The sequence below is a fragment of the Solea senegalensis genome, linkage group LG17 (assembly GCF_019176455.1).
Source record: "Solea senegalensis isolate Sse05_10M linkage group LG17, IFAPA_SoseM_1, whole genome shotgun sequence".
Taxonomy (NCBI): Eukaryota; Metazoa; Chordata; class Actinopteri; order Pleuronectiformes; family Soleidae; genus Solea; species Solea senegalensis.
In genome coordinates this window covers 2,772,467-2,796,762 of record NC_058037.1, presented here as the reverse complement: position 1 = coordinate 2,796,762, position 24,296 = coordinate 2,772,467, and the positions used below count along the sequence as shown (strand labels likewise).

Here is a 24,296-nt window from a genome sequence, read left to right as displayed (position 1 = left end):
GTCCCTATAAAAGGATAAAGCTGCAAATGTTTGTGTTACAGGCAGGAAAAACAGCATTTAATCAAAGCACTTTAATTCTAATCATTCTTGTTCCCTTTGCAGTTCGGTGCCCACACTTTGAAACCAAAGAAACAAAAAATAAACACAGCACTCCTGGTAAGGAAAACATGGACAAATTTACCCTGCTTTATTTTAATGTCTGGTTCTGTCCCACTTTTTTCCCCTTGCAGAAACACACCCACACACACACACACACACAGGTCAAACAACATCCCGTGTTGAGGGGAAAAAACACCCATAAAGAACAAATTCACATCGTGTAAAACATAAAATATGAGCTATTTTCTCTTCACAGTTAGCTCTGCCATGTGAGGTGTTTCTGTGAGACTCGGGCCATGTGTGGACACTGTGCAGAGCAGCCTGCAGCCCAGTCATTCTCTGTATTATTACAGCTGTAAGTGTGCCAGCCGGGGGGAAATTTGTCTGTAATTCACCTGAATTAGAAGCGCTAACCCAGCTCTCCCGTGGCAAGGAGTAATGGTTTGTTTATTTTTTTGAGGTTTTTGCTTTTAGAAAATGATTCCTTATCTGTCATTTACTTATTGTCACATTGAGTAGCTTCAAAAACGAGGCCGTGGGGAGGAGAGTGTAAAAGTGCCACTTTTACACTCTTTTAGTCAAGCAGTTTGACTTTGTGCAGCAGGTAACACATCTATCCAAATGCGTGTGGGATGTGTTCCATTCCCTGCTCACTTAGGCCTTTTGTTTATTTGTCTTTTCAACATTTTCCAACAAAGAGACTCTAAATAAATGCCACAGCTACGCTAAATGAAAAGATGCAAAATGCCTAAAAATAGCCATTGATTATAAAGAGCTTCACTTTGCCCACACTGACGACAGCACACATTGTTTTAGCAGCACAACTCACTCTGTAATCAGCGAGGCGGGATCTCCCTCTGCCACCAGAATGAGGCCATCACATGAAAATGATCACAGTCGTCTACACATCACGTCATACGGTGAACAAACACCGTAATGCAGTTAACATCTTGAGTTGCCCGGACGATGCATTTTCCTCGCACCTCCGCGGAAAATAACCGTGACGCCAGGTCACGCTCATCAACTTTCCATTACGTGTTTTATTATTGTTTTCATGTCAATGAGAATTTGCTTATTCCTGTAAACAACTGTCAGCGTTTGGAAGAATTCAGCAGAGGTGAAGACGGAGAACAAAATTAAGGCTGACGAGGTCCAAAACCACCCAATGGGCCCAACGGCCAATTGGAAGATGTTTAACAGCAGTGGCACAGGGGCCAAGTGCTCCTTGGTGTGCAGCTAAGTGTGTGTAATAGCCCCTAAGATGTCTCTAGTGTTCTTCCTCACTGAGATGTGGTCAGTGTGGGACATGGAGTGGGCTTTGTTGTTGGTTGGTTTGAGGGTTTGCATAGAGCTGAGCAGCCTTAGAGCTCTAAATCAGCCCGTCACACTCCACTGCCTCCCTGTCAGAGGCCTATCTGCTACCACTTACTCACAAATGCAACAAATTTACTTATAATTACTTTGAATTTTGTCGTGCTTGTAAATACTTGTGCCCTGACAGTTCATTTATTTTGTTTGATTGCTGCCGACTATTTATAGAGGAGGGCAGGCCTTCGCACAGTTTCCATGTGTCATCTAGATTTTCTGCAATAATTCAAAAGTGGCTGTGACGATAATCGACTGGTTTAAGCGTGTTTATTTACTTACTGAGGGCCAGAGTGACAAGTATTCAATCTTGAAGTGACACTCTTGGGGATCTGCAGGGGAGTGTCTGACAGCAGCAAACAACGCACATTATCTCAGAAACCTGTGTTCCCCGCAGAGTAAACACTTCCCATTGTTCCATGATGTAGTTTGATGTCTAATGTGTGCAGATCTCTAGGTGCTGGTGCATGAACTCACACCGGTGGAACATGTCAGACATGAGTGCAGTCGAGACGTATGGGCCAGAGTGGACCATCCATTGTCCACCGCTTCATCCTCCACAAGAGGGTCGCGGGTCACTGACACAGGGTAAATGTGGGGAAAACCCTGGACAGGACCAGTCCGCACCACCATTCACTCTCACATTCACACCTAATTTAGAGCATTCATTTAACCTCTGCATGTTTTTGGACTGTGGTCAGAAACTGGAGAACCAGGAGAAATCCCACACACATACAGGGAAAACATGTTCCAACCATGTAATGAACCCAGGTATTTTTGTCTTCAGACTAATCCCAGAGAAACCCTAGTTTCTCATCTGCATGAGACACAAAGGTCCTTAAATGTGAAGAAAATGAGGAGGTTACACAAAAACACAAAGTAGGGTAGTGCTTCTGTGGACTTATCGTGACAAACTTCATAAGTGAATAACCTGAGTTACACCGCAATCAGCCGATCACAATGCGGAAACTTAAGGCATTTAAGACATGAATTAGACGACGTGCTGAAGTTCAAACTGAGCATGTGAAAGAAGAAGGAACAGCGATTAAAGTATCTCAGAAACTACTGATCTACTGGGATTTATTCACAATCTTTAGAGTTTACAGAGAGTGGTCTGAAAAAAGAAAGAGCAGCAGTTCTTTGGGTGGACTTGATGCAAGAAAATAATGGTTCCAAGAGACAGAAAGGCATCAGTCGCTCACACAACAACGTATGACATATGAAGAAGAGCATCTCTGAACACAGCACACGTCAGACCTTTAAGGAGAAGAGCACTCCTGACACTGTATTAGTTATCGTGTGTACCTAATAAAGTGGCCAGCGAGTGTGTTTCTACATCAGATGTGGCTTCCTCGCCGTCCTCTGCAGTGTTGGCAAAACAGCAGGTTTCTCACTGTTCTGCCCTTCAGTTGGGATGTCTCGTCTGAGTGGGACAGTGGAGACTAGATTAACATCCACCTGCAGAGGAGTTCGAACTGTGTCAGCCACAGACTTCTTCTTGAACTGCTGTTGCTGGGAAACTGTGGCAACTGACTTTAATTTAGGACTAAGAATGGGAATAATTTGGGTTAACTTCCTGAAATCCTATGTCAGTTAAACAGCAGCTTAAATGTTTGTTTAAATTCTTCCCATTGTTTTAGAATATGGAGTTCAGTTCAGACTTTTTCCCCAAAGACACAGAATATACAGAAGGAAAACTAAATAACATCACTCTGTATTCTAAACAAGGTGTGTGTTTGTTGCATTACCGTGCATGCAGCGGTGTGGTCCAACTTCCTGGTTTGAGTTTAGGCTGAGGGCGGGGCCTCAGGTTTAAAAACTGGAGCATACCAACAGCTGTGTTATCATGGGAGGGATTTGAGTTTCTTTGTACTGGGTTAAAGTTGTTGTGTGTGAGGTTTTCCACTGCTGTTTCACAATGGTTTGATCTGCCAGTATAAATGTCCACTCCACTTGATTTCTATGTCAGGTTGTTGTGTTATGGTGATGTTTTGTTTTGTTTTAGAATATAGTTCACTGTAGTTGCTGGAGGCTGAAATAACTTTTTTTCAACCTTCATCCTGCGCTCCTTTCTGTTAAGATTCCATGAAATCGGTCTGAGACTTTGACTCTGCAACAGTACTATGGGAGTTCTGAATGTTCATAAAAGTAAAGGTTGGTCAAAATGCTTTTGCTACAAAAGAACTGTAACTGTGTAGTGCCGCATTACTGAAGACATGGTTTTAAAGCCAGCGATATACTTGCTGTTTAATCACACATTCACCGAGACACCATGAGCATCGTTGTTCCCATACTTACCGTGCATTTCCCTTATAGTACACGTGTAAATGGAATATTCCTTTCAGGGGCACACCACAGACCTCAGAGTAAAATACCAAATTAGCGTTCTGTAAAAAAATATTCAAGGTGACACCAGCAGATCATTGTCACACTGATGTTGTGACAGAGGCTGTACAATCTCTACACCGGCCTCCACTGTCGGTGCAAGTTTTGCATCTTGCAGCTCAATTTTTAGATCACATTCATTTTGTAGGACTTGCACAACCAGCACATCATTGTTTTACCATTTTAAATTGATGAATAAAAACAATCTTAGGGTCAAATTACTGTACAATTCAAACTGAAATAAAAATGTCCATGAAAATTAGAATGTACATAAAAATATAGGAAGAAATTTGGCATTTGCTCCATTGCCCTCATTACATTTAATTTGCGTTTAACACTGACATGGTACAATAACGTTTTGCAGGACAAATGTAAGACATTGCACACACACACAAAAAAAACCCACCTGGTTTTTCTCTTTGTCTGCCCTCTAAGCAACTATTTGCCCACCGGTAATAGCAGCTGTACCTCCATCCCTCACACCTCTGCTCCTCCACCACATGGACAATTTAGCACAAAGAGGTGACAATGTGGCCGCGGTCTAAATGTCCTGAGAGCAGCGTCCGTCCCAGCACGCTTCGTTTCAGCTCCACTAACACACACACACACACACACACACCGATGTTTTCCTGACTGAAGGAGCAACAGCTGTTTAGTTGAACACAGTCACTGATACTGTCGCAGTCATAACATTTCCAAAATTCTAAAGTAGGAGTCAACCGATATTTTATTCTATGGCTATCTTTAGAAATCAGTCAGCCAATGAAATGTGATGCAGATTTTTTAAATGAAACACAAAATTGCTCAACAAAAACAGAAAAAACATGTACTGATCAACTCTGTCAGCACGTTGTGTCTCCGCTGCAGATGATCTATTAACTAAATATTACATACGTGAAAACAGGTTAAAAAATGTGCCAAATACAATTTTTGATGACAAAAATAAAGTCTTTGTGACTTAGCAACAACCGAAATGTGTAATAATCAAAGTAATACTCAGCCGCTTAATTACAAATAATGGGTCAGATTATTCAAATTGGTCGGATTAATTGCTCTACGTCTGTTCTCTGTTTGTGATTTCATGCAAAGAAAAAAAAAAGGCAGGGATGTCAAAGAGATTCAGTTTGGTGAATATCCCAGTTCAAATTATTTCCAATCAAGGATCACATCTACACGACGGTTGAAAAAGTAGGGGGTGATAAAATACACAAATCTGAAGAAAGACAAAATACCGCAGTCTAATCGTTTCCAGATTCAAGTCAGCGAGGGGAAACTTCATGAAAATCATTTGAATATTTTATCACTGATGATGTGAAGTAGTTGTATTGTGAGTGTTTCTTTTACCGTGGCCTCTGAACTCCCCCCTGTCTTCTACATTAAAGCCCAGTGTCTTTAGGATGACTGCACAACATTCATTTTCATAAAAGAGCCTAGATGGATTTGTCCAACATAAGGAGCTGGGTTAAAGGAAAGCATTACAGCCAGCAGGCATGTGGCCGTGTAATTTCAGCCAGAGAGGCCTACGCTTCCTCTGTTAGCTGTCATTATACCCTCAGTAAGCCACATAAAGGCCCAGCCATCCTGTGGAGATCACTGCACTCCTCGCCGCTTCGCCTGATTGGCTATTATCTAAATGAACCAATGTTCTATATCAGGGCTTTTGACTACATAACTACCCTGTTAATATTTGGAGGAAGTGCTGGAGGTCAGGGTGCTCTCAGCCGCTTGACCTCAGGGTCACAGGAACCTGAGCTGCAGAGTGGCACATGGCAATGAATGAGCCCTAATGATTTAGATGGTATCTGTTACACAGCCCGGAGAAAGCCAATCTCTCCGGGCAATCTGGCCGTGGAGAAAAAGCAGAGGTTCAAAAATAAACCCCACTTGTTTCAGAAAAAAAGGGGTAAAGCTGCCTCGCAAGCGCAGCACGTCATTGGAATTCCCATCTCGAATGATGTTATAATTACACACACATGAGCAGGCTGCAGCTTCAGATGCGCTGCCGGTCGCTGCGCTGTGCGTGTAGCCGCTCGAAGAACTGAGTCCAGGAAATAATGCAGCGAGTGATTTGAATTGTTTGTTTGTTTGCTCGGTGCTTAAGTGACTTCAGCACCTTGTTTGAGAGGCCCCACACAGGCTTTGATGGCGGGGCCCGCCACTGGGGCCTCTTTGGAGGATTAGGTGAGCATTTGTGTATTTGGGCTAAAAACAGGCCTTTTATGCAGTCGTTTAAGGCGCTTGTTGATGCGTGGCACGGCTCAGGGTTTTCCTTAAAATGCTCTGGTAAACATTGGGCTTATGCACAGCAGCAAAACCATGACATTAAAGAGCGCTTTCAAAAGTAGTTTTCCTTCCCTACTTCTGCATGTAAACACTTTAATTGTACTTTGGAGACTCACAGTGCCATCTGAGGGTAATTTATTTTCATGTCATCTGTAATGAAATCTCAGCCACTGTGACACATGAGCTGCAGAAATGAAACAACATCTTGTTCATTCTGTCTTCTACCGCTTTCTCCTCCACATGAGGGTTTGCAGCAACATCTCTAAATAATAATTATCTTTACTGTTGCTGCTAACATCACTGTTAAGGCCTCAAAGATACACAGTGATAACAAATATGTTTAAGAATATATAATATAACAGAAAAATCCTCTGAGGTCCAAACACAAATCTTAAATCTTGACTGTGCTCAACACATAAGACTAGGATAAATAATTGCCATATAAATGTATACAAGCGGAGACGAAAATTCAGTACAGATTAATAATTTCTTCACTTTATTTCTGAACTTGCGTATCTTTCAACACATGCACGCGGTTGTTACAGCTGGGCGCCATGTTGTATTTGAAAGGTTCAGCTTCACAACAGAGTGCGTAATTACCCATCAACATAAATAACAAATTAAAATTAAAAGGCTTTAAAAGGCAGGAGATATGACCTGAAAATAATGTAAACTTCATGCATATTTTACAGCAATTTGAAACTTAATTATAAAACTTAAAAATTTAATTGAAATATTTATTTAAATTGAATGACCTTTCACTGTCCACCTGCAATACTGTCACAGCCCAGTAGGGTTGCTGTAAAAAAACTAAACAAAAAAAAAACCTGTTAAACTGTAGCCTTATACAATCAATGTCAATATCACAGCAATAATTACTTTTTTTAGTTAGTCATAGTGTGAATGTAATTATTAAAGAAAGAATGATACAATGTTTGTTTGGCTGCAAAGACCAGGAAGTGATGTCAGCAGATTTGAGTGAGAAAAAAGAGATTTAAAAAGACGAAATAGAAATAAAAAAAAAAAAACAGAATGAAAAAGGGAATAGAATGGCGGGTGCCAAATGTTCCAAACTTAAATACATAACAGGAGCCTTAAGTTTAAAAACAGGCCCTCACATCCACATGCTGGACACAAATATCATCAATTTATTTGATTTTTGCCAACGAAAAGTTGTGAGTGAAAGGTTTCAGTGGTTAGAAATCTGCCTGCTGGGCTTCAGTTCAAGCTTGTGGGGAGATGGACACGAGGAATTGGAAATTAATGAAGCAGCACTGCCTCATACAGAGGCCCATAAATGATAATTACACCACCAGCTCAGGCTCAGACAGACAACCCGATCTGTGGTGTAATGTGAGCAGACAAGTGCAGGTGTGGACACAACTGCGTCCTCAACGTCCTCTTTAGTTTCTTAACTGACTGCAACACATTTGACTTTTTTCCCCAATTAGTTAAAACCTGTTATGTAGAAAAATTTAATATATCAGTGCTTCCTCTGACTCTCTCCTCATTAATGATGTCCACAGCAGCAAAGTGAGATCTGAGTGGAGACACACTGAGGAGACACACTGAAGAGACAAGTGCAAACAGTTCTGTCCACTCCAGATATCTCGGGATGAAAGTTAATAGGTCTGAACGGAACTAGACATTAGATAAACTGGTTCACATTAACTTAAGAAGAAAAGGGTAGTGTTTTTAGGGGGGTATAACTCCATTAGAAATTAATAATACACATTTAAACAAATGATCAAAAAAAAAAATGGCTAGACGTTGAGCCACAATCCACTGGCGCTTGGAGATTAACAGTACATTAGATTAAAGAAATGGAAAGAATCACTTACACACTTTTTTGAGCCCTGGAGATAAAAGAAAGAATGAATTAATAATTTTTTTTAATTAAGTAATTAAAAATGTTTTGTTTATTTGGCAGTTAAAATGTACTTTTTACTATTTTTTCTTAAATGTTTGGAATGTTTATTTGGCAGTTGAATGTGTGTGCCTCTGTTGAAAATGCATACATTTGGCAGGATGAATGAATTACGACGAAACATAGCATTTGTAATGTTTATAGCTGCAATGAAGTATAAAAACTTTACAACATCAGAGGCTGAAAATGAACCTGACAATTTTGTTGTTGTTTTTTTTCTTTTTCAATCATGTGTGTTTGTTGTTATTACTTCTGGAAAATGAAAAACGCTTCATGCTACGCTGTAGATTTGCAGAACACACGTGACTCACTGAACACTATTGCTGCTATTATAGACTCTGTGTAATTTTACTCATATATGTTTTTAACAACACATTTGTTTTGATTAATTAAATCAATCTTCCTGGTTTAATTGTCTGACTGTCATTGCATTTAACAATGAATTAATGACAATAATATTATTTCAGTGAAGTCTTCTGTATGGCCCTCGAGTAGAGGTTCCATGTGATGCTCACAGATGTTTGCGTTTGTGTGGAGCAGAGTTAAATGTGTTGTTTGGCCGCTCTGTTTATTACACAGCACAGATTATAGATGTTCATGTCAGAAGGCCTTGGTGCAATAACAATGTTGAATACTTGACTCACTAAATAAAAACAACCCTCAAAAACCTTTGTTCATGTCTGAAACCAATGCATTTATTTACCATGTGCAGCTGCACACGCACTAAACCCATGTCCTGAGGTTGGAGTTGGATACGATAAAACAATTGAAATGAAAAAAGATACTGGAGGTCTGTTAATCATGACGTGGGGGGGGAGGAAATGAAAGTCATTCATTCAAGAATCTGTGGAAAAATGTTAATTATGCTGCAGCTATGAAAATATGTGTCACTAAACACATGCAGGAGAAACTGAGCGTGTTTGGCTACAGCGTCCTCTCCTCCTTATACTGAGTACAGGTCTGTCTCTGATTTGTTGTAAAACTAATAATTATGGTGAAATAGACACAAGAAATGATTCTCTTGGTAAACACAACATGTCCTGTGATATATGAAAGGAAAATGAGAGCACAGCTACTTGACTAAACCAGCAGGAGGTGCAGGGTTGTCTGGCCTGTATGTGTATATAGTGCATTATTATTTTAAATGATGTGTGGCACTGGACGTCGTAATGAAATAATGTTACTGAAACAATATAATACCATAGGACATACATTTTTGCACATTAAAATGTGATTGAATACATCTTTATAAATTAAACTCTGGCACTGGGAGTGTTTCACCTTTTAAAAATACACAACTAAACTTTGACCCTCTGGAAAAAAAAAATGAAATAAAATAAACATTTGCATGTCTGCCCTGCTGTAACTGTCAGTGATTCAGCAGCAGGCAACGTGAAAGAAACAACCTTTCCAGGAGGCCTTGATCACGCTCACATTAATAATACTCTCATTTGGGTGGGCTCTCACTTCAGCTGTGACAGTCACTTCCTTGACGGGTGTCAAAAATTAACGGTGAAGTGTTGTCTTCCCGTTCCAAAAATCGAAGGCTGCCAAAGGTTAAGGAAACACGGCACCAAAAAACACAGCCTCCGTGTTTGTCTTGAACCTCGGCTGCGTTTACACTGCACACTTGAACTCTTGAGCTGTCGGACATTCGTTTTCATGCTGAGGCAACGCTGTGTTTTGTCTCGTGAATGTTACAGAAGAACATTTTTGCCTGCTACCTGTTCACTGAAATACAAATATGCGCCATAAATTATCCTTAAATAATGATAAAAAAACAGAAATCTGATAGCTGTTACATCGACAAGTTTTAACCCGGAGTATTATCATCGCCCAATTGATCCAAGAAGTAGTAAGCCACAAGGGGGCGACTCCGCTGTTTATAAAATAACACCATTTTTTAAAATGACTGATAGCGAAATGATTAAGTTCTTCTTTCTTTCGTCTTATTTTAAAGGTCCTGATCCTGGTAATTTGAAAAGTCCGTAGTCACGAGTACATACTTATTTCATACCTAAAGTTTGGGGTTGAGGTGAAGTTTTTCCCCGGCGTAATTTCGGGGGAAACGTGCCAAGGTTTTTCCAAAATCCCGGGTAAATGAGAACAGTTCGTGCAGTGGAAAAGAGGCTAATGACTAGATTCAGAACACGGGGTTCTACTGAAGATTAGACAGTAAAGCACAGCACGTGTGACTGACAGCTGGTCTCATCCAAACGATGCCTGGTTGTGGGTGAAGTTCTGGTTCTTCAAAAACTGTCATGACTCCAGTCAAAACATGAATATAATGTTTTGTTTTGAGACTCCAGAGTTTTTTAAACACCAACACGTCTGCAGAGACAAAAAAAAGCAATTTACTTTGATTTTACAAAATACGCTCTTTGGGAAACTGCTGCTGTGTGAGAATGTAACTTTTTCATGTAGTGTGTGTGTGATTTTTTCTGGCATAAACACTGACCTTGTCAGGACCTGTAGTCCTCATGGAGACCAAAACCTGATCCTAATGAGGCAGCGCCTCATTTGTAAGGGAACTGGTTAAGCTTGGGGCTAAGATTTAGAATTGTGGTTAGGTGAAGGTTATGGTTAGACATTAACTGGTTGTGAGCATGGTTAGGGGATAATACTTTGTTTATAGGATGTCCAAACGAATAGAAGACATTGCAGTGTCCTGGTTAGAAAAGCTGTGTGTGTTTTTTGTGTGTGTGTTGGCAGAGGCCAAAGTGTCACTCCACACTCCCGAGTTTCCATGAAGCCCCAGCAGAGGAGTTCCTGTCGGCTGACAGAACAGTTAATCCAGACACAGTCGGGAACAACAGCGAACTGCAGAGAAGCACAAACTCCACCTCTGTCACTTTTCATCACCGACACTCGACGAGTCACCTCAGACACTCTGTGTGAGGAGTTTGCCCCACAGCAACAACCGGCACGCGGTTGCACCTCACAATAGTTTTTCACCAATCTGTTGGCAACGGAATGACTGTGTGATTACAAACGACAGCCATGAACTCAGAGGAAAAGGGAAGAATAAAGACAGTAACGGCACAAAGGCAAAAGCTTAACCTGACATTCCTGTCTAATTAAGACATCCCTCACACGGCACGTTTCTCCTGACCACTTGGGGCTCCACTACAGAACTGGAGGCTTTTCAAAGCGGCCGAGAGCAGCCCGTTCACATCTGTGATCACTAAGCATGTGCAGTGTGGCCATGAATGCAGTTAAACTGTAACACTCTGCAGGCGTTGTTTTTAATACACTGACATTTAAATTGTGATCCCACTTGCCCTCCTGTGGGGACCAACTGCGCTGGTGGAGTGGACAAAAGAGGAGGGAAAGAGTTTCAGTTAGTGATCAAACTTTCCTACATTCTCAATCACATAAGTTCTACTTAATTAAGGCAACAAAAAAACTAAATACAATAAACAAATATTTGAACCAGTCCACTGAACAAATCAATGTGCTTCAGGTATTTTACTGAAACAACAAAATATTTACAGGAAATCACATGCATGTTTATTTTCTCATTTACTTATTTCAGTTTGTAATTGTATTGTTTAATCCTCTGTCACATTTTAGAGTTTATTTTTTATCATTTAAGCTTAAGTAAGTTTTTCCACATTTATGAATTGTTACATTTCCCTCCATTTTTACCTCATTAGTACACCCTTTTTATTATAGATAAATCATTAAAACTCTATTAATATGATTATTATTTGTATTACTTATCTTAGTTTCTATGTAACTATCTTCATTTATTAGTATTTTACTCTCCGGTGTTTCTTCATCGCTTATTTCTGAGCTCTATGATTTTTTCTGCTACTACAATTGTAATATCAATTCTTAATGTTTTGTGTCGGTAGGGATGGATGATTTTCCATGGATTTTATCCCATGAAACACTTTGATTTACATTGCTTTTTATGAAGTCTGATTGATTGATATAAATAATGACAACATATTAAAAATAACTAAACATTGAATAATAGTGTGTTTGTTTGTAACAAATCATCTGGAATGAAAAATAACCAGAAGTGAACTTTAAATGTATTATAAATTTAGATTTTTATTAATCTATTTGTTCTTTGCTGAGACTCTACGCAGCCAAAGTATAAACTGTGAGTCCACTGAGAACAGTCCGACAGTAAATCCATCAAAACGTTTCCCTTTCTTCTTCCCAGTGTGAACGTGCTTTGATGTCAGTGTGTGAAAATGATCCCGAGACGACAAATTATGTGATTGTTTTTTCGTCCGCTGATGTCGGTGCACCTCGCGGTCTTGTGTTAACAATTAGCTAACAATAACAACTCACTCTGATGCTCACCAGGATGGAAACGGGGGGTCACGACCTCCAGCATCCATGTGGGTTCAGCGCAAACTCCCTCAACCGCTCCCCTTTCACCCCCACCACACCCCGGATCCCATTCACACTCACAGATCTGATTGAGTAATTAAAATAAAACACAATTGAAAGGGAGATTCAGGTTCCCATGAAAATCACAGTGCATGTTTTATTTGGGGTGAAATCAATTGTGTCCAGATGTGTTATTAGGCCAGGACTTAAACAGTGGGAAACAAGCAGCATAAATGCATGAAGGCATGGCATAATTTACCAATTTATATTACTGCCTTTAATCTCACAAAGAACGACTTGTTTTTGTTGGAGACAATGATTTTAAATGTCCTGAAACTAATCTTATAAAGATCTCCTCATTGATGATCCCATTCTGTCTTCAGAACGACTTTTTCCTGACTCTTCTGTGATTATATTGACAAGTCTGGATGACATAGAGATATGATAAACATGTATATTAAAATCTGACTCACACCACAAGGCCTATGGGTCTAAACTGCAGATCACACAGCTCTGCACTAAGTCCTGTGTTTGAACATCACTGCATTAACTTGTACTAGTTTTTTTGACTCCATCTAGTGGCGTAGACTAATAATAATACTAATAATACTGACTGACCACAGTTTTAGAATAAAAATTAAGTGAAGCACAGGAGCGAATGCAAATGTTATGTGTTTATGAGAATTAAACTACGGTGAAAGAGCATCCTGTGCCTGCTGGAGAGCACTTTCACATTAACACACTTTTAATGGTGTTGAATTTGGCATGGTTTTAATTTCTGACTTGGCTTGAAGTAGCTGCTGCAGCTCAAGGAGACATAATACCACAACAAGTTTGTGAGCCAGATTAGTGTGTGACCAGTGTGGTGCTGGGTTTGGTGCAACTTTAAAATATGACCATACGAAGCAGGAAAACACTTTCTGTCTTCTTTCTTTTTTTTTAGTTGACACCACAGAAGCCGTCACAATGCAAATGGGAGAGGAACACATTACAAAGGAGGTTTTCCACAGTAACTGTATTGCAAAAGTAAACAAGGCGGACAATCATATAATTCAACAACAATATGTTTGCTCCTTGGAGTTTGCCATTTCTCAATGTCTTAAAAAAGTGAGCCATGATCTCAAACAGAATCGTGTAAATACAGAAAAATATAGATTCAGGTCAAAAAGGATTGTAAATACTTGTACTAGTACTGTAAATAACAGTAAGGGAAGACAGCTACAACAGGTATCATTCACTGTCCTGGCACAGTGGATGCATTTAATAGGTTGGACATACAAAAATAAACCACAACAAAGCAACACATATATTATACAAATAAAAATGTGAAATATGTCCCACCGGCAGAGTTAGATCGGAGTGCGTCTCATGTCTGAGAAGTGGACGCGTGGTTTTAAGTGCGTGCGACTGAAACGCTGCTGCTGTGGAGCACAGCGCGCAAAAGACCCCGGTGAGAACGAAATGGCGTGAGGGCGGCGAGGACACATCAGCTCAGTCCTATAATATTAACAATAATAACATGTCACATCGGAAATGTTTACCATGATGATGCCACGGTAACATTGACACTGAGTGAAGACGGGGAGATGTAAAGAAAAAGTCTGCTAATGAAGATTCTAGTGTGTAAAATATCTGTGAATCCCCCAACACACACACACACACACAAGCGCGCGCTCACACAAACACACAAGCACACACACACACACACACATTCAAAAAAATAAAAACAAAAACTGTCTGCTGAGGGAAATCTCACAAGTCGATGAAATATTCAAAACAATAACTCTTAAGAATTGTACAAGTATAAAAAAGCTACAAACATTAATAAATTACATCACTGACACATAAACACTTCACAAGGTGCTAGTAAAATAATTCTGAAACCTTCAGGATACTAGAACTCAAACAAGAGGCTGGTCATAGAAACTTTAAGTCTTTCTTTTTTTTGTTATGTTTTGTTTACATTTTATATAAGTTTTCCTCAAAGCTTCGTGTCTTGTTTGAACAGAATAACAATACAATTAGCTTTGTGTATGTAAGGCCATATGACAATAAAATGTATAATTCTTCAGTTGTTTTCCAGGCAACACCTTTAAAGATCCCGTGTGTAAAAAATTGTTTTCATTTAGGCAGAAATTGAAATTGACGTTTTACAAGTGTTCAATCACCTGGTGGTTGTAAATTGTTGATTCTTATTACCCTGGCGTTAGTTTTGAGATGATTTTGAGTTTAAACGCTAACTGAATACATTGTGTATAGGTTCTCCGGCACACTTGGAAGGATGAGGGGAGGGATATTCAGCTGCGACATGCAACTTCACCAATACATTTTACACACTGTACCTTTAAATCTAAAGGGAGAGGGGGGAAAGAAAAGTAAAAAAAAAATGAACCTCTGCTATATGAAAATCAGAAACTAACTAAATGTAAAGGAATACTTCACTGATTAGCATTTAGCTTTGTATTACTAGAATAGGGGAAGTATTTTAGAAAAAATTGTGCTTCCCAACCTCAGTTTCCCCTGAGTCGAGAAACATCTTCATTCTTTTCTTTGTTACGTGCCCACCATTGACACTTGGTCCTGTTAGCGTAACTGTTAGCAAAGATGGCAGACACTGTTTACATTCTGGGAATGAGGTCCCGCCCCCCTACAAGTGGGTCTAAAGAGTGCGGGATTAGCGTTGCAGTTTCAAGCCTCGGACCAGGTGTCACTGTGGGCATGTAACAAAGAAAATATAAAAGATATTTCTCCACTCAGGGGAAACTGAGGTGGGGAAGCACAATTTTTTCTAAAATAATTCCCCTATTCTAGTGATACAAAGTTAAATGCTAATCGGTAAAGTAAACCTTTAAGTTCAAATAATAGGACTATATTGTGTGTGTTTATGTATATATATATACATACTATATATATATATATATACACATATATGTGTGTGTATACATACATACATACATATACATACACATATATATTTATATATACATACATACACACACATATATACATATATATATATATGTTTGTCATTTACTCATAATTAGCAAAACTGGTAAAAATAGAATTAAGCCTTAAGGAAAAAAGATAGAAAAAGTAGTCATTTAAAAGGCTATGTACAGGCTACATTCTATATACTGCACTGTGTGAAGCTGTAAAAATGCAGAGAGGAGACTCTTTAAGTTGTCGGTGCTGCCTGCGAAAGCAAAAGAAGAGCGAAAGTATCCCCATGCAACTGCGGACCTGACATGGATGAGGCTTATCATTCGCTACAGGTCCCACGTAGTGTCAGCATTCCTATGCTCCTCGTGTCCTAACAGCCATGTCATCCTATAAATACACGAAAAACATCCGGACGCCAATTACCCGCGGTTCACTTTGTGCTTTACAATTGTTGCATGACCCTCTCGTTTTCCTATCGATGACACACAACACGAATAGATAAATATCAGTGCTGACGGTGCCCTGCAAATGTTGAGTATTAACATAATAAAGGGATAAATGCTCGAGTTGACTCCAATCACAACCATGCTAGACAACACGCGGGGGAATCTTGGCCCTCGCCCGCCACTGTTCATCAGTGTCGCAATGATAAGCTGCATCCATATAGTAGGAATTAATGTGTAAAAAAATCCCCAAACCCTGGCCAAATCACACATGCAAGTGAATACATGCAAGGGATACTTTCAGAAATCTTGGAATGACTGCAATGTACTTCTACTTCATGTTTTAGCAACCCCTGATAAACTGACAGCTGTAGTAAAATGACATGTTCTCTGAAAAAATATTTATAGTAGGTTCTGTACACTTTAATATCTGAAAGTTATAAAGTAAGTAGAGGCAAAAACCTATTTTGAGCGATGTTCTTCTTAGAAATTGAAAAAATGCATGATTTTCTTTCTTCTTCTCCCGTCTTATTTCAGTTTTTTTGTTTTTTTGTGTGTGTTTTTTTTCCATTGTTGGCTTTACTCAGTGAATGGGGGGTTGTGGGGGTTGGGGGTGGTGGGGGGTGGTGAGGTTGGGATGGGACCCAGCTCATGAATTCCCAGTCCTACAACAGTCTGCTGCATACTACAGGAGGAGCTTTCCATTTCGATGGATCTTTAAAATCTTTCCAAGTCTTTGTTTGGCTGTTGCCATGCCTTTCTTTAGCCGCTTCGCTGTAAGAGATCAACATAAGAAAGAGACGAGAGGTAACAGAGTTAGTGCCACTGGTTTAGTACAACAACGTAAGCCCTCGCCCGTGTTTGCTATTTCTCTTAACCAAGAAAGCAAGTTGTGTCTATTAATACAAATAATGCTCTATGGCGCCACTAGTGGTGCAAAGGCTGCATTTAAGCTGAAACATAATAAAAGTAACCTTCCATTAAACATTTCCAGTCTCTTCATTTCTGACTGTAATAGCTGTGGCTGAGTTGGTAGTCTTCTGGTGTGGGGGTTGGCAGTTTCATGCACAAGCTAAATAATTCATAATTAATTCATAATAATAAAATATGGGTTTAAAGTAAAATTCATTAGAAGTTTCCAGTTACCAATTTTCCCACAGATTACTGAGGCTTTAAAGACTTGTACATGAACTGCAGGTTTGGAAACTGTCTCATAAACACAACAGTTATGTCGTCAGGATTTTTCCGCTCACAGTTGCAAGTGGCATTGCCTTTAGTTTAGGTTGGTGTGAAGAATGGTGAGGAGGCCTAAGGGTGAAGTACCTACAGTAATTGGTCTGGAGGTAGACATTTTATCTTCTAAATGTTTGAATAGAAGCCTCAGTGTCTTGCACTCCTATTGTAATCTCAGTAAACGTTAATTTAAAATTCTAAATCAGGTTAATCAAGAGAGTCTCGATCACATTTGTCTTACATCACCTGATATTTCTGGAGCCGTGCTGCCAGAGTTAAAAATAAATATCTCCACATATAAGGAGATATCTGAGAGTAAACAGCCTGATCAGGCCTGACACAGCTCACCTTTGGCATCTGCTGCCCCCGCACGGTCTCCCTTCACCACGCCGCTGCTGTTGGTGCTCGTGGAGTTGGTGCTGTTGTGGGGAGAGGACAAGGACGGTCGCCTCTGGTTGAGAAAGACTCCCGGTGCCATGGGCTGCGGCCCCCCCGGCGACTTGACCGTTCCAGTGTTGAACTCGTGGTCTGTCAGGCTGCCATCTTGGGACTCCAGATTGTGTTCCGGCGAGCTACTGTCCTGAGAGATTTTGGGGGGTTCCTCCATTACTATTGCCTTCTTTTTGGTGCTTTTCTTCTTCTTCTTGGTTTTCTGTTGCTCCTCCTGTCGACACACATTTTTTTGTTGAGCAAACATTCGGGTAGTATTGTGTAGGACTGCAACGATCAATCGATTAAATGATCAGTAGTAAACTGATTATGTACCGATTATATTTTTTTTGCAGTTGTTGTTATTACTTACTCCGTCTGTTTTGGAGCCAGGGCTTTACCATTCCAAACTCTCCTCTACTGTACTAAACCGAACCGTACCATGATGCAAACACAGCATGTTACACCTGACTGGGGGAGTGTTTGTGTTTATACACAAGCTGCACAGGGGCGCATGGGGGCAAGGCTTTTTTTTTTTTTACTTTTCGTGGCCTCTTCTTTGTGTTTTCACTGTGTGCAGCTGTCTTGCTTTACTAGGGCAATGTCTCTGTTGCCTCCATCTGTCTCAATATAAAACTAATCAATTCCTGTGTGGAACATTGTTTGGAATCGTTAACATTTAATAGTTACACACTGCAGTTTTAACTAATATTTTCTAATTGACAAACCTGATGTGAAAGCTTGGCGGCAGCTGCGGCCAGTCCTGTTTCTATGGACGCCACACGAGCTCCGTCTCTTGCCGGCCGCTCTTGTCGAGGGACTGAGGGTCCGACGCGGGCTGTGACAAGATTCATGTAAGGTTTAGATTTATCTAATCCATTAAACACAACACACTCTCTTTGTTTAGTAGTAATGCAGATACTTCTTACCTGTCGGGCTGTATGGAGTGTCATCACTGCTTTTCCGTTTTTTCGATCTTGACTTGAAAACAGGATTATCCTCTTCGGACTCCAGGGAGGGGTAAACTACATTCGGAGGGTTTAAAAGAGAGGATAATCAGTCATTGGTGCATACGGTGCACAGAACATAGAAAGTGCATTACCCATTTATCTAAAATGGTGGACATTGTTGGACAGCTGTGAGACAGCTGCCGAATGCCCCCCTCCTCTCTGCTGACTCACGGCACAAACATTGCAATCTGGACCTTTTAATATCTGATAATTGGATGATTAAGATAATAAATGACCTATTTAGAAAAGGCGAGGTGAGTGCCAGCGTGCGAGGAAAGCTTCACGCAAGCCTGAGGATTTCATAGGAAGAAAGTTCCTGCTACGAACAACGTGAGCAGGCCCTGATTAAAAGTTCAAAAAGAAAAACTAAAATAACAATTGAAAATGCGTGTTATTGGCTTGTTAAGGAGAGTTTGGACCTTTTTTTCATGACTTAGAGCTACAGGAAAGGGAGGGTTTGGAAAGACATTCAAGACTAATCAACAAATATCCTATCATCTACTTCTAATTAAACGTAGAGGTTAAGTCCCACATGTTGATCCACTAAGCTCAATCTGCTTCTAAGAGCACCTGTTAAGCAGCAGTAAGAATTATTGTGGATAATTATTTATCAGGGGTGGGTTCAAATAACACTCAAACTAGATGAATGGGTCTTATTTTTTGCACTTACCATAATCTGAGTCCTTGAAACATGCGTCCATGTGATCCTGCTCGTCGTCGTCGTAATCCAGACTCTCAATACTGCTGCTTTTCCTGGGTTTCTTCGGGAGGCGCTTGGTTGGCCGCTTGCTGCTGTTGCCGCCGCCGCCGCCGCCGCCGGCCCCTCCGCTGCCCTTCTTACTGACCTGCGAGCTGTACGAGTTGCTCTTCACATCTCTATTGTTTTTGGACTGGCTGTTGCTCCACGGCTGCTGCAAGCTGTCTGAAGAGGACAGGTTGGCCATGGACAGCATGCCCTGAATGGCCTCCTGTGTGCTGGGAGATGCAGGTGGCTGACTGTTAAGTACATCAACAAGAAATACACAACAATGCAGCCATTACACAGCGGTCAACATGCTGGCAGAGAAGAAGAGCGACTGAGAAATTTAACTGACACAGGCTCTGTCGTTGTTGTTTTAAACAAGATTATCATTTGATTTAAAGAAACAAAAAAGTCAAAAGTCAAACTGCCAGATCTAAATAATCAATCACACATTTGTGATTGCGTTAAGAAGCAGCTACGATAATATCTTCACACACCTACGAAGGTGATAAGCTGCTGAGCGGAAACCTGTAAGCAAAGTGAGTGAAACCCGCTGGACTGGTTTGGAGGTGGGCTTCATTCTCTGCGATCATTAAGTTCCCTCTTCAAAGCACCAAAACAATTTGTGGGATTAACATATTTCAGCCAGTGTTAGGCTCATTTGTAGCTTTCAGTGTGGTGGAAATAGACCATCAAGAGCAGAACAAAACAGCAAACAGCAACCGGAAAAGGGAAAAAGCCTGGAGCCACGAAGCCCTTGATAGATTAACGCGGGATGAAACAAACACTGACTTAACACAAACTGCAGACAGATTCTGCGTAAACTGAGTTGTTTTTTTTGTTATAAAATTCCACTTTTTCATCCAGTTGTATCTGGTGTGAGTGGGTCCTTTGTCAGATCGTCACCCCCATTAGTGAAAACTAAATTTAATTTGCTCAGGGGAAAACTGGCCCACTGGGAGCCATTTTCAGAGCGTGTGCTATAAACCAAGCGTGTTTAGACGGGAACGTTCCTCTGGTGTTAAAGGAAATGGAGTGAAGGAGTAGAAAGTAAAGACATGAGGAGAACAGTCTACCTGTTGGTGCTGTAGTCAATCCCACCCACTTGCTTGCTCGCCTGCAGCAGGTCAAGAATCCCTGCAGCGCTGCTGCCCTTTTTCTTGACCTTAGAGTTGCGACCTTTGACCTCAGGCTTGGCTTCTGTGTCTATGTGCAGAGTCTCCTCATCTGAGGAGTCAGCGCTCTGATTGTGGAGGAGAAAGGACAGATTAGAAACAGACACGAGAGACACGGCAACAACGTTTTGTTTTTTTCCTTTTTGTTTCCTAAGTTTTAAGCTTGTACGTGTGACTTTGGCAAGAATAATCAGGGGAGCTGCAAAAATGACCTCAGAGGTCCTGGACCAGTTTAGTCGGTAGACTGTATATAAAGATGGATGTAGTCTTCAGCTAAGGGCGCCACTAGGCGGCGACTCTTCAGGTTGCAAAAAAGAACTCACTTTGAATGGAGAGAAAGTCTGTGGGCAAATGAGTTTCTGAAGTTACTGAATACTGCACGCAGCATAGGATAATGTTGGGATTACATTTTGGTCAAACATCAGCTACTTTGGAAAAAAGTAACAACTTTGACACGTACCTTAGACACCAAGGGTTGAAACTTTGGTTTTTTGGCTGCTTGTATGGGCTCTCTGAGATCTGACAGGACTGGAGACAGAGGAATTCATGATTGAGCAACACGGCAAAACATTTGGTTTATATGAATGACTTGTTATTGTTAACTGCAGGGTTGTGTGTTGATCACTAAACAAATGAGAGATGTAATTTGACGGTTTGGAGGCTACTTCAAGCATTTGTATTACAAAGACACCCTTATCCAAATAAATAACACCTTAAAGTTAAATCATTTCATTGACTCAGAAATGGTGGCACCAAAGAACAAGTAACCCACAGTGATAAAATGACGGTTCTTTGCACTTTACAACGCTCAAAGCCGCATACACATTCAAAGCGATACACTAGAAGTGATGAGGGTTGATAGTTGATAGATTAAATGAGGTGAAACCCAACATGAAATAAGTCCAAAACACTCACAGGAAAGATCTCTCTTCACTGTGTTCTTTTTTCGCCTGATGGGGAATTCGTCAATCTTCAGCTCCCCCTCATCTGAGACATACTCATACTCATCTCTCACTGGCTTGCTTTTGTCCTCTTTTAGGTTTTGTAATGATCCAAAAACACTTGAGTTGGTCTGAGGTTTCAGCATCTTGGAGCTGCAGGGGAAACCACAGGACAATGGGATGGGGTGATAGAAGGTTCAGTCAGGCAGCTCAGAGTGAGGAGTCCTTGAATTAGCTCTAATGGATCTGGTGCTGATAGTTACATAGCTCTATAATCACTGAAAAGCTCCACACGAGAAGGTTCACATGCTCTTTCATGAGACGTTTATGTCGCCATTCCATACATACCCGAGCATTTTCTTGTGAGATACAGTGAAGCTGAATTTGTCTTTATTGCTTGACAGAGGTGTTCTGTCAAATTTGCACTCCTCCTCCATTTTCAGCAGGGAGTCAGGTTTACTGTTCTGTAAGGTCAAAGAGGAAATCATGTCACACACACACACAGACACACACACACACGTGCCATAAGGTTAAGTGACAGACGACCAAGCTGATATTAATGACTCACTTAACAATAGTTTTTCAATACTTTATTTGCAGCTGCACTTCTTAATATTATTCATGCTACAAAAAGGGCTTACATTATTAAGTTTAATGTAAAAAGGAGAGATTTATTACACAACTTTTCAGTTACATTTTCTTAATGGGGGGGTTATTGATAGAACTTGAACATAGTATCAATAAGTGTGACTGTTTAAGTGCATTACTGGTTAAAAATAAAAAAATATATGTTTATTTTTCATAGCCTCACAATAAGCCTTTTATACAATTTAGCCTTTTCTACAGTAGCCTGAATGGACAAAATGAGCTTGTTTCGCATTCTACTGTAACACACTGGCTCTTTGTGTGGTGAAAAACAGGTTTTAAACTCTGTGTGTCAGTTCCTTGTACATCCACACTTGTAAAGGCACATTACAACATACAGTATGTATAATCCTAACAGTGATATTTTATCTTCGTCATGTTTTTTAATGATACCAAAGGCCCATTTATACTCCATTTTTGTGTATCAGGGTATGGACATCCAATCACCATACCTCTACAGCTTGAAAAATATGTCCAACGCGAGTTCTGACAACTCAAACCAAACCACGACATGCCAGTGAGTGAAGGTGAAAAGCCAGCAACCTCTGGCAGCGTGTTTTAAACTGGGCACTGCAACTGTAGGTTGCTACTTCATCGTTTCCCTGACCGATTGGACTATTGACTCTACACCGCCCCCATGATTTCCAGTGGTACTGCTCGCAAAGTACGGAGACGGCTCCTTCTTTAGCGTGGAGTACAAATGAGCCATAACATGCCTTGACCGTGGAGTTTCCATGCTCACTGTGCTCAGTGGAATCAGCTGTGATATGGAGTAAAGCTGAGGTCTACAGCGACCTTGGTAAATATCTAACAGGCTCTCGACTCTATCTGCAAGTGTTTGGCCTGATGTGACGGAGCAGTTCGATGCACATCCTTGCAGAGACTGCAAACATACAACACAACTCTGACACTGAATTTCCCATGAAACGAAAACCCTTTAATGTCTTCGACTCAACAAAATTACACTTTCGCTCTGGTTAAACCTTCCCATGTCGTTCAGAAACAGTGATACAGAAAATGTTTTTGAAAAGATGAGGGCATGTGAACATACTTTGATGAAATGTGGTGGATATGAAAATGGTGTAATTTTATTCGGTAAACTGTGGAACAGCGGCTGGTTTTGGAGCAGCACTAAGGAGCTGCAGACCGATAACGTGTGGCTGAAGCCACATCATTATTTTGGATGATTTCTTTGAAGTGAAGTGTGCAAATCACTTCTGCATTTTCTTCCTGTTCGGCTGCGTAGCCTTCAAAAGTGCTCAAGACTTCTTTTTTTTTTCTAAATGACAACAAACCTTCAGACTGTGATACTATTTACTTTGGCCTGTAACAAGCAGCCATTAGTTTTACAGAAAGACAGACCTTGCCAGCAGAAATGATCTTACCTTATACTTCCATTTTGCTTCAGTCTTGTTTTTATTCTGCTCTCGGATTTCAAACTTCTCCACATTATTCTGCTTGGATATTTCCTTCTCTGATGTACTCAGGACATTTTTAACAGCCTGAGATGGAAAATATTTAAACAAAGACACAATTATCAGAGTGAAAAAAACAAATCTGCCAGATTAAACGACAATATGGGTTGTTTTTTTACATTTAAGTAGTTTTAATATGACTGTCTACTGGAAGGGATACAAAATGGCTCAATTAAGTCTTTTAATTCATGCCAAGATTAACGTCTACTCACCTTCATCTTTTTCGGCTGGTCCATTTTACTCAAGATTTCCTTTGCGTGGGACTCGAGCGCGGCGAAGCTGGAGGGTTTAGGAGGCGGTGACGGCGACGGCTCTTTTGCTTTTTTCGCTTTCTTCTTTCCTCCTTCTTTGACCTTCGGCACCTTCGGAGGCTTCGGGGCCTTGGGCATCTTTGGGGGTTTGGGAGGCTTGGGCGGTTTGGAGGACTTCTTTCGTACTTTCTCTCTGCTGGGTGACGGAACGTGAGCCGGGGAAATGGGCTCCTCAGGCTCGGAGTGGGTGGATGGTGGTTCCTCCACTGGCACCTTGATGTTGGGTTCACTCTTAATGGCTTTTGTTGCATTCTAGATGTGGAGGCAGGGAATTGTCAAGGAAGGATTTAGTATCACTTTGACGAGGAAAAGGTGCATGAACTGAAATGCATGATTGAAAAGATCACGGACAATATTGATAATGAAATGCCTCATCTGACACCTGTATCTCTGCACCTATTGGTATTAGGTACGGTACCAGGTGTCAACACACTTCTAAGCAAAATGTTAGTAATGTTATACATCAAGGGAAATAGGTTAATTCTCCCCTAGACTTACATAATTTAAACAGCACTTACAATGTTAGACTGGAAGACATAAAATTTA

The 24,296-nt window shown here is 40.5% G+C and overlaps 1 protein-coding gene across 1 annotated transcript in view; it reads right to left on the bottom strand.

The window, feature by feature from the left end:
- Positions 1-15,386: 15,386 nt before the first annotated feature.
- LOC122784483 (lysine-specific demethylase phf2) overlaps positions 15,387-24,296 on the bottom strand; it is a 35,200-nt gene continuing 26,290 nt past the window's right edge. The window contains exons 13-23 of the mRNA XM_044049779.1: positions 23,652-24,002; positions 23,350-23,466; positions 21,668-21,783; positions 21,294-21,472; positions 20,839-20,906; positions 20,280-20,446; positions 19,132-19,457; positions 18,381-18,476; positions 18,180-18,289; positions 17,371-17,686; positions 15,387-16,563 (exon numbers count right to left, since the gene is read on the bottom strand). Coding sequence (XP_043905714.1) covers positions 16,475-16,563; positions 17,371-17,686; positions 18,180-18,289; positions 18,381-18,476; positions 19,132-19,457; positions 20,280-20,446; positions 20,839-20,906; positions 21,294-21,472; positions 21,668-21,783; positions 23,350-23,466; positions 23,652-24,002 — 1,935 coding nt within the window. The 3' untranslated portion in view covers positions 15,387-16,474. The remainder of the gene's footprint in view (positions 16,564-17,370; positions 17,687-18,179; positions 18,290-18,380; positions 18,477-19,131; positions 19,458-20,279; positions 20,447-20,838; positions 20,907-21,293; positions 21,473-21,667; positions 21,784-23,349; positions 23,467-23,651; positions 24,003-24,296) is intronic.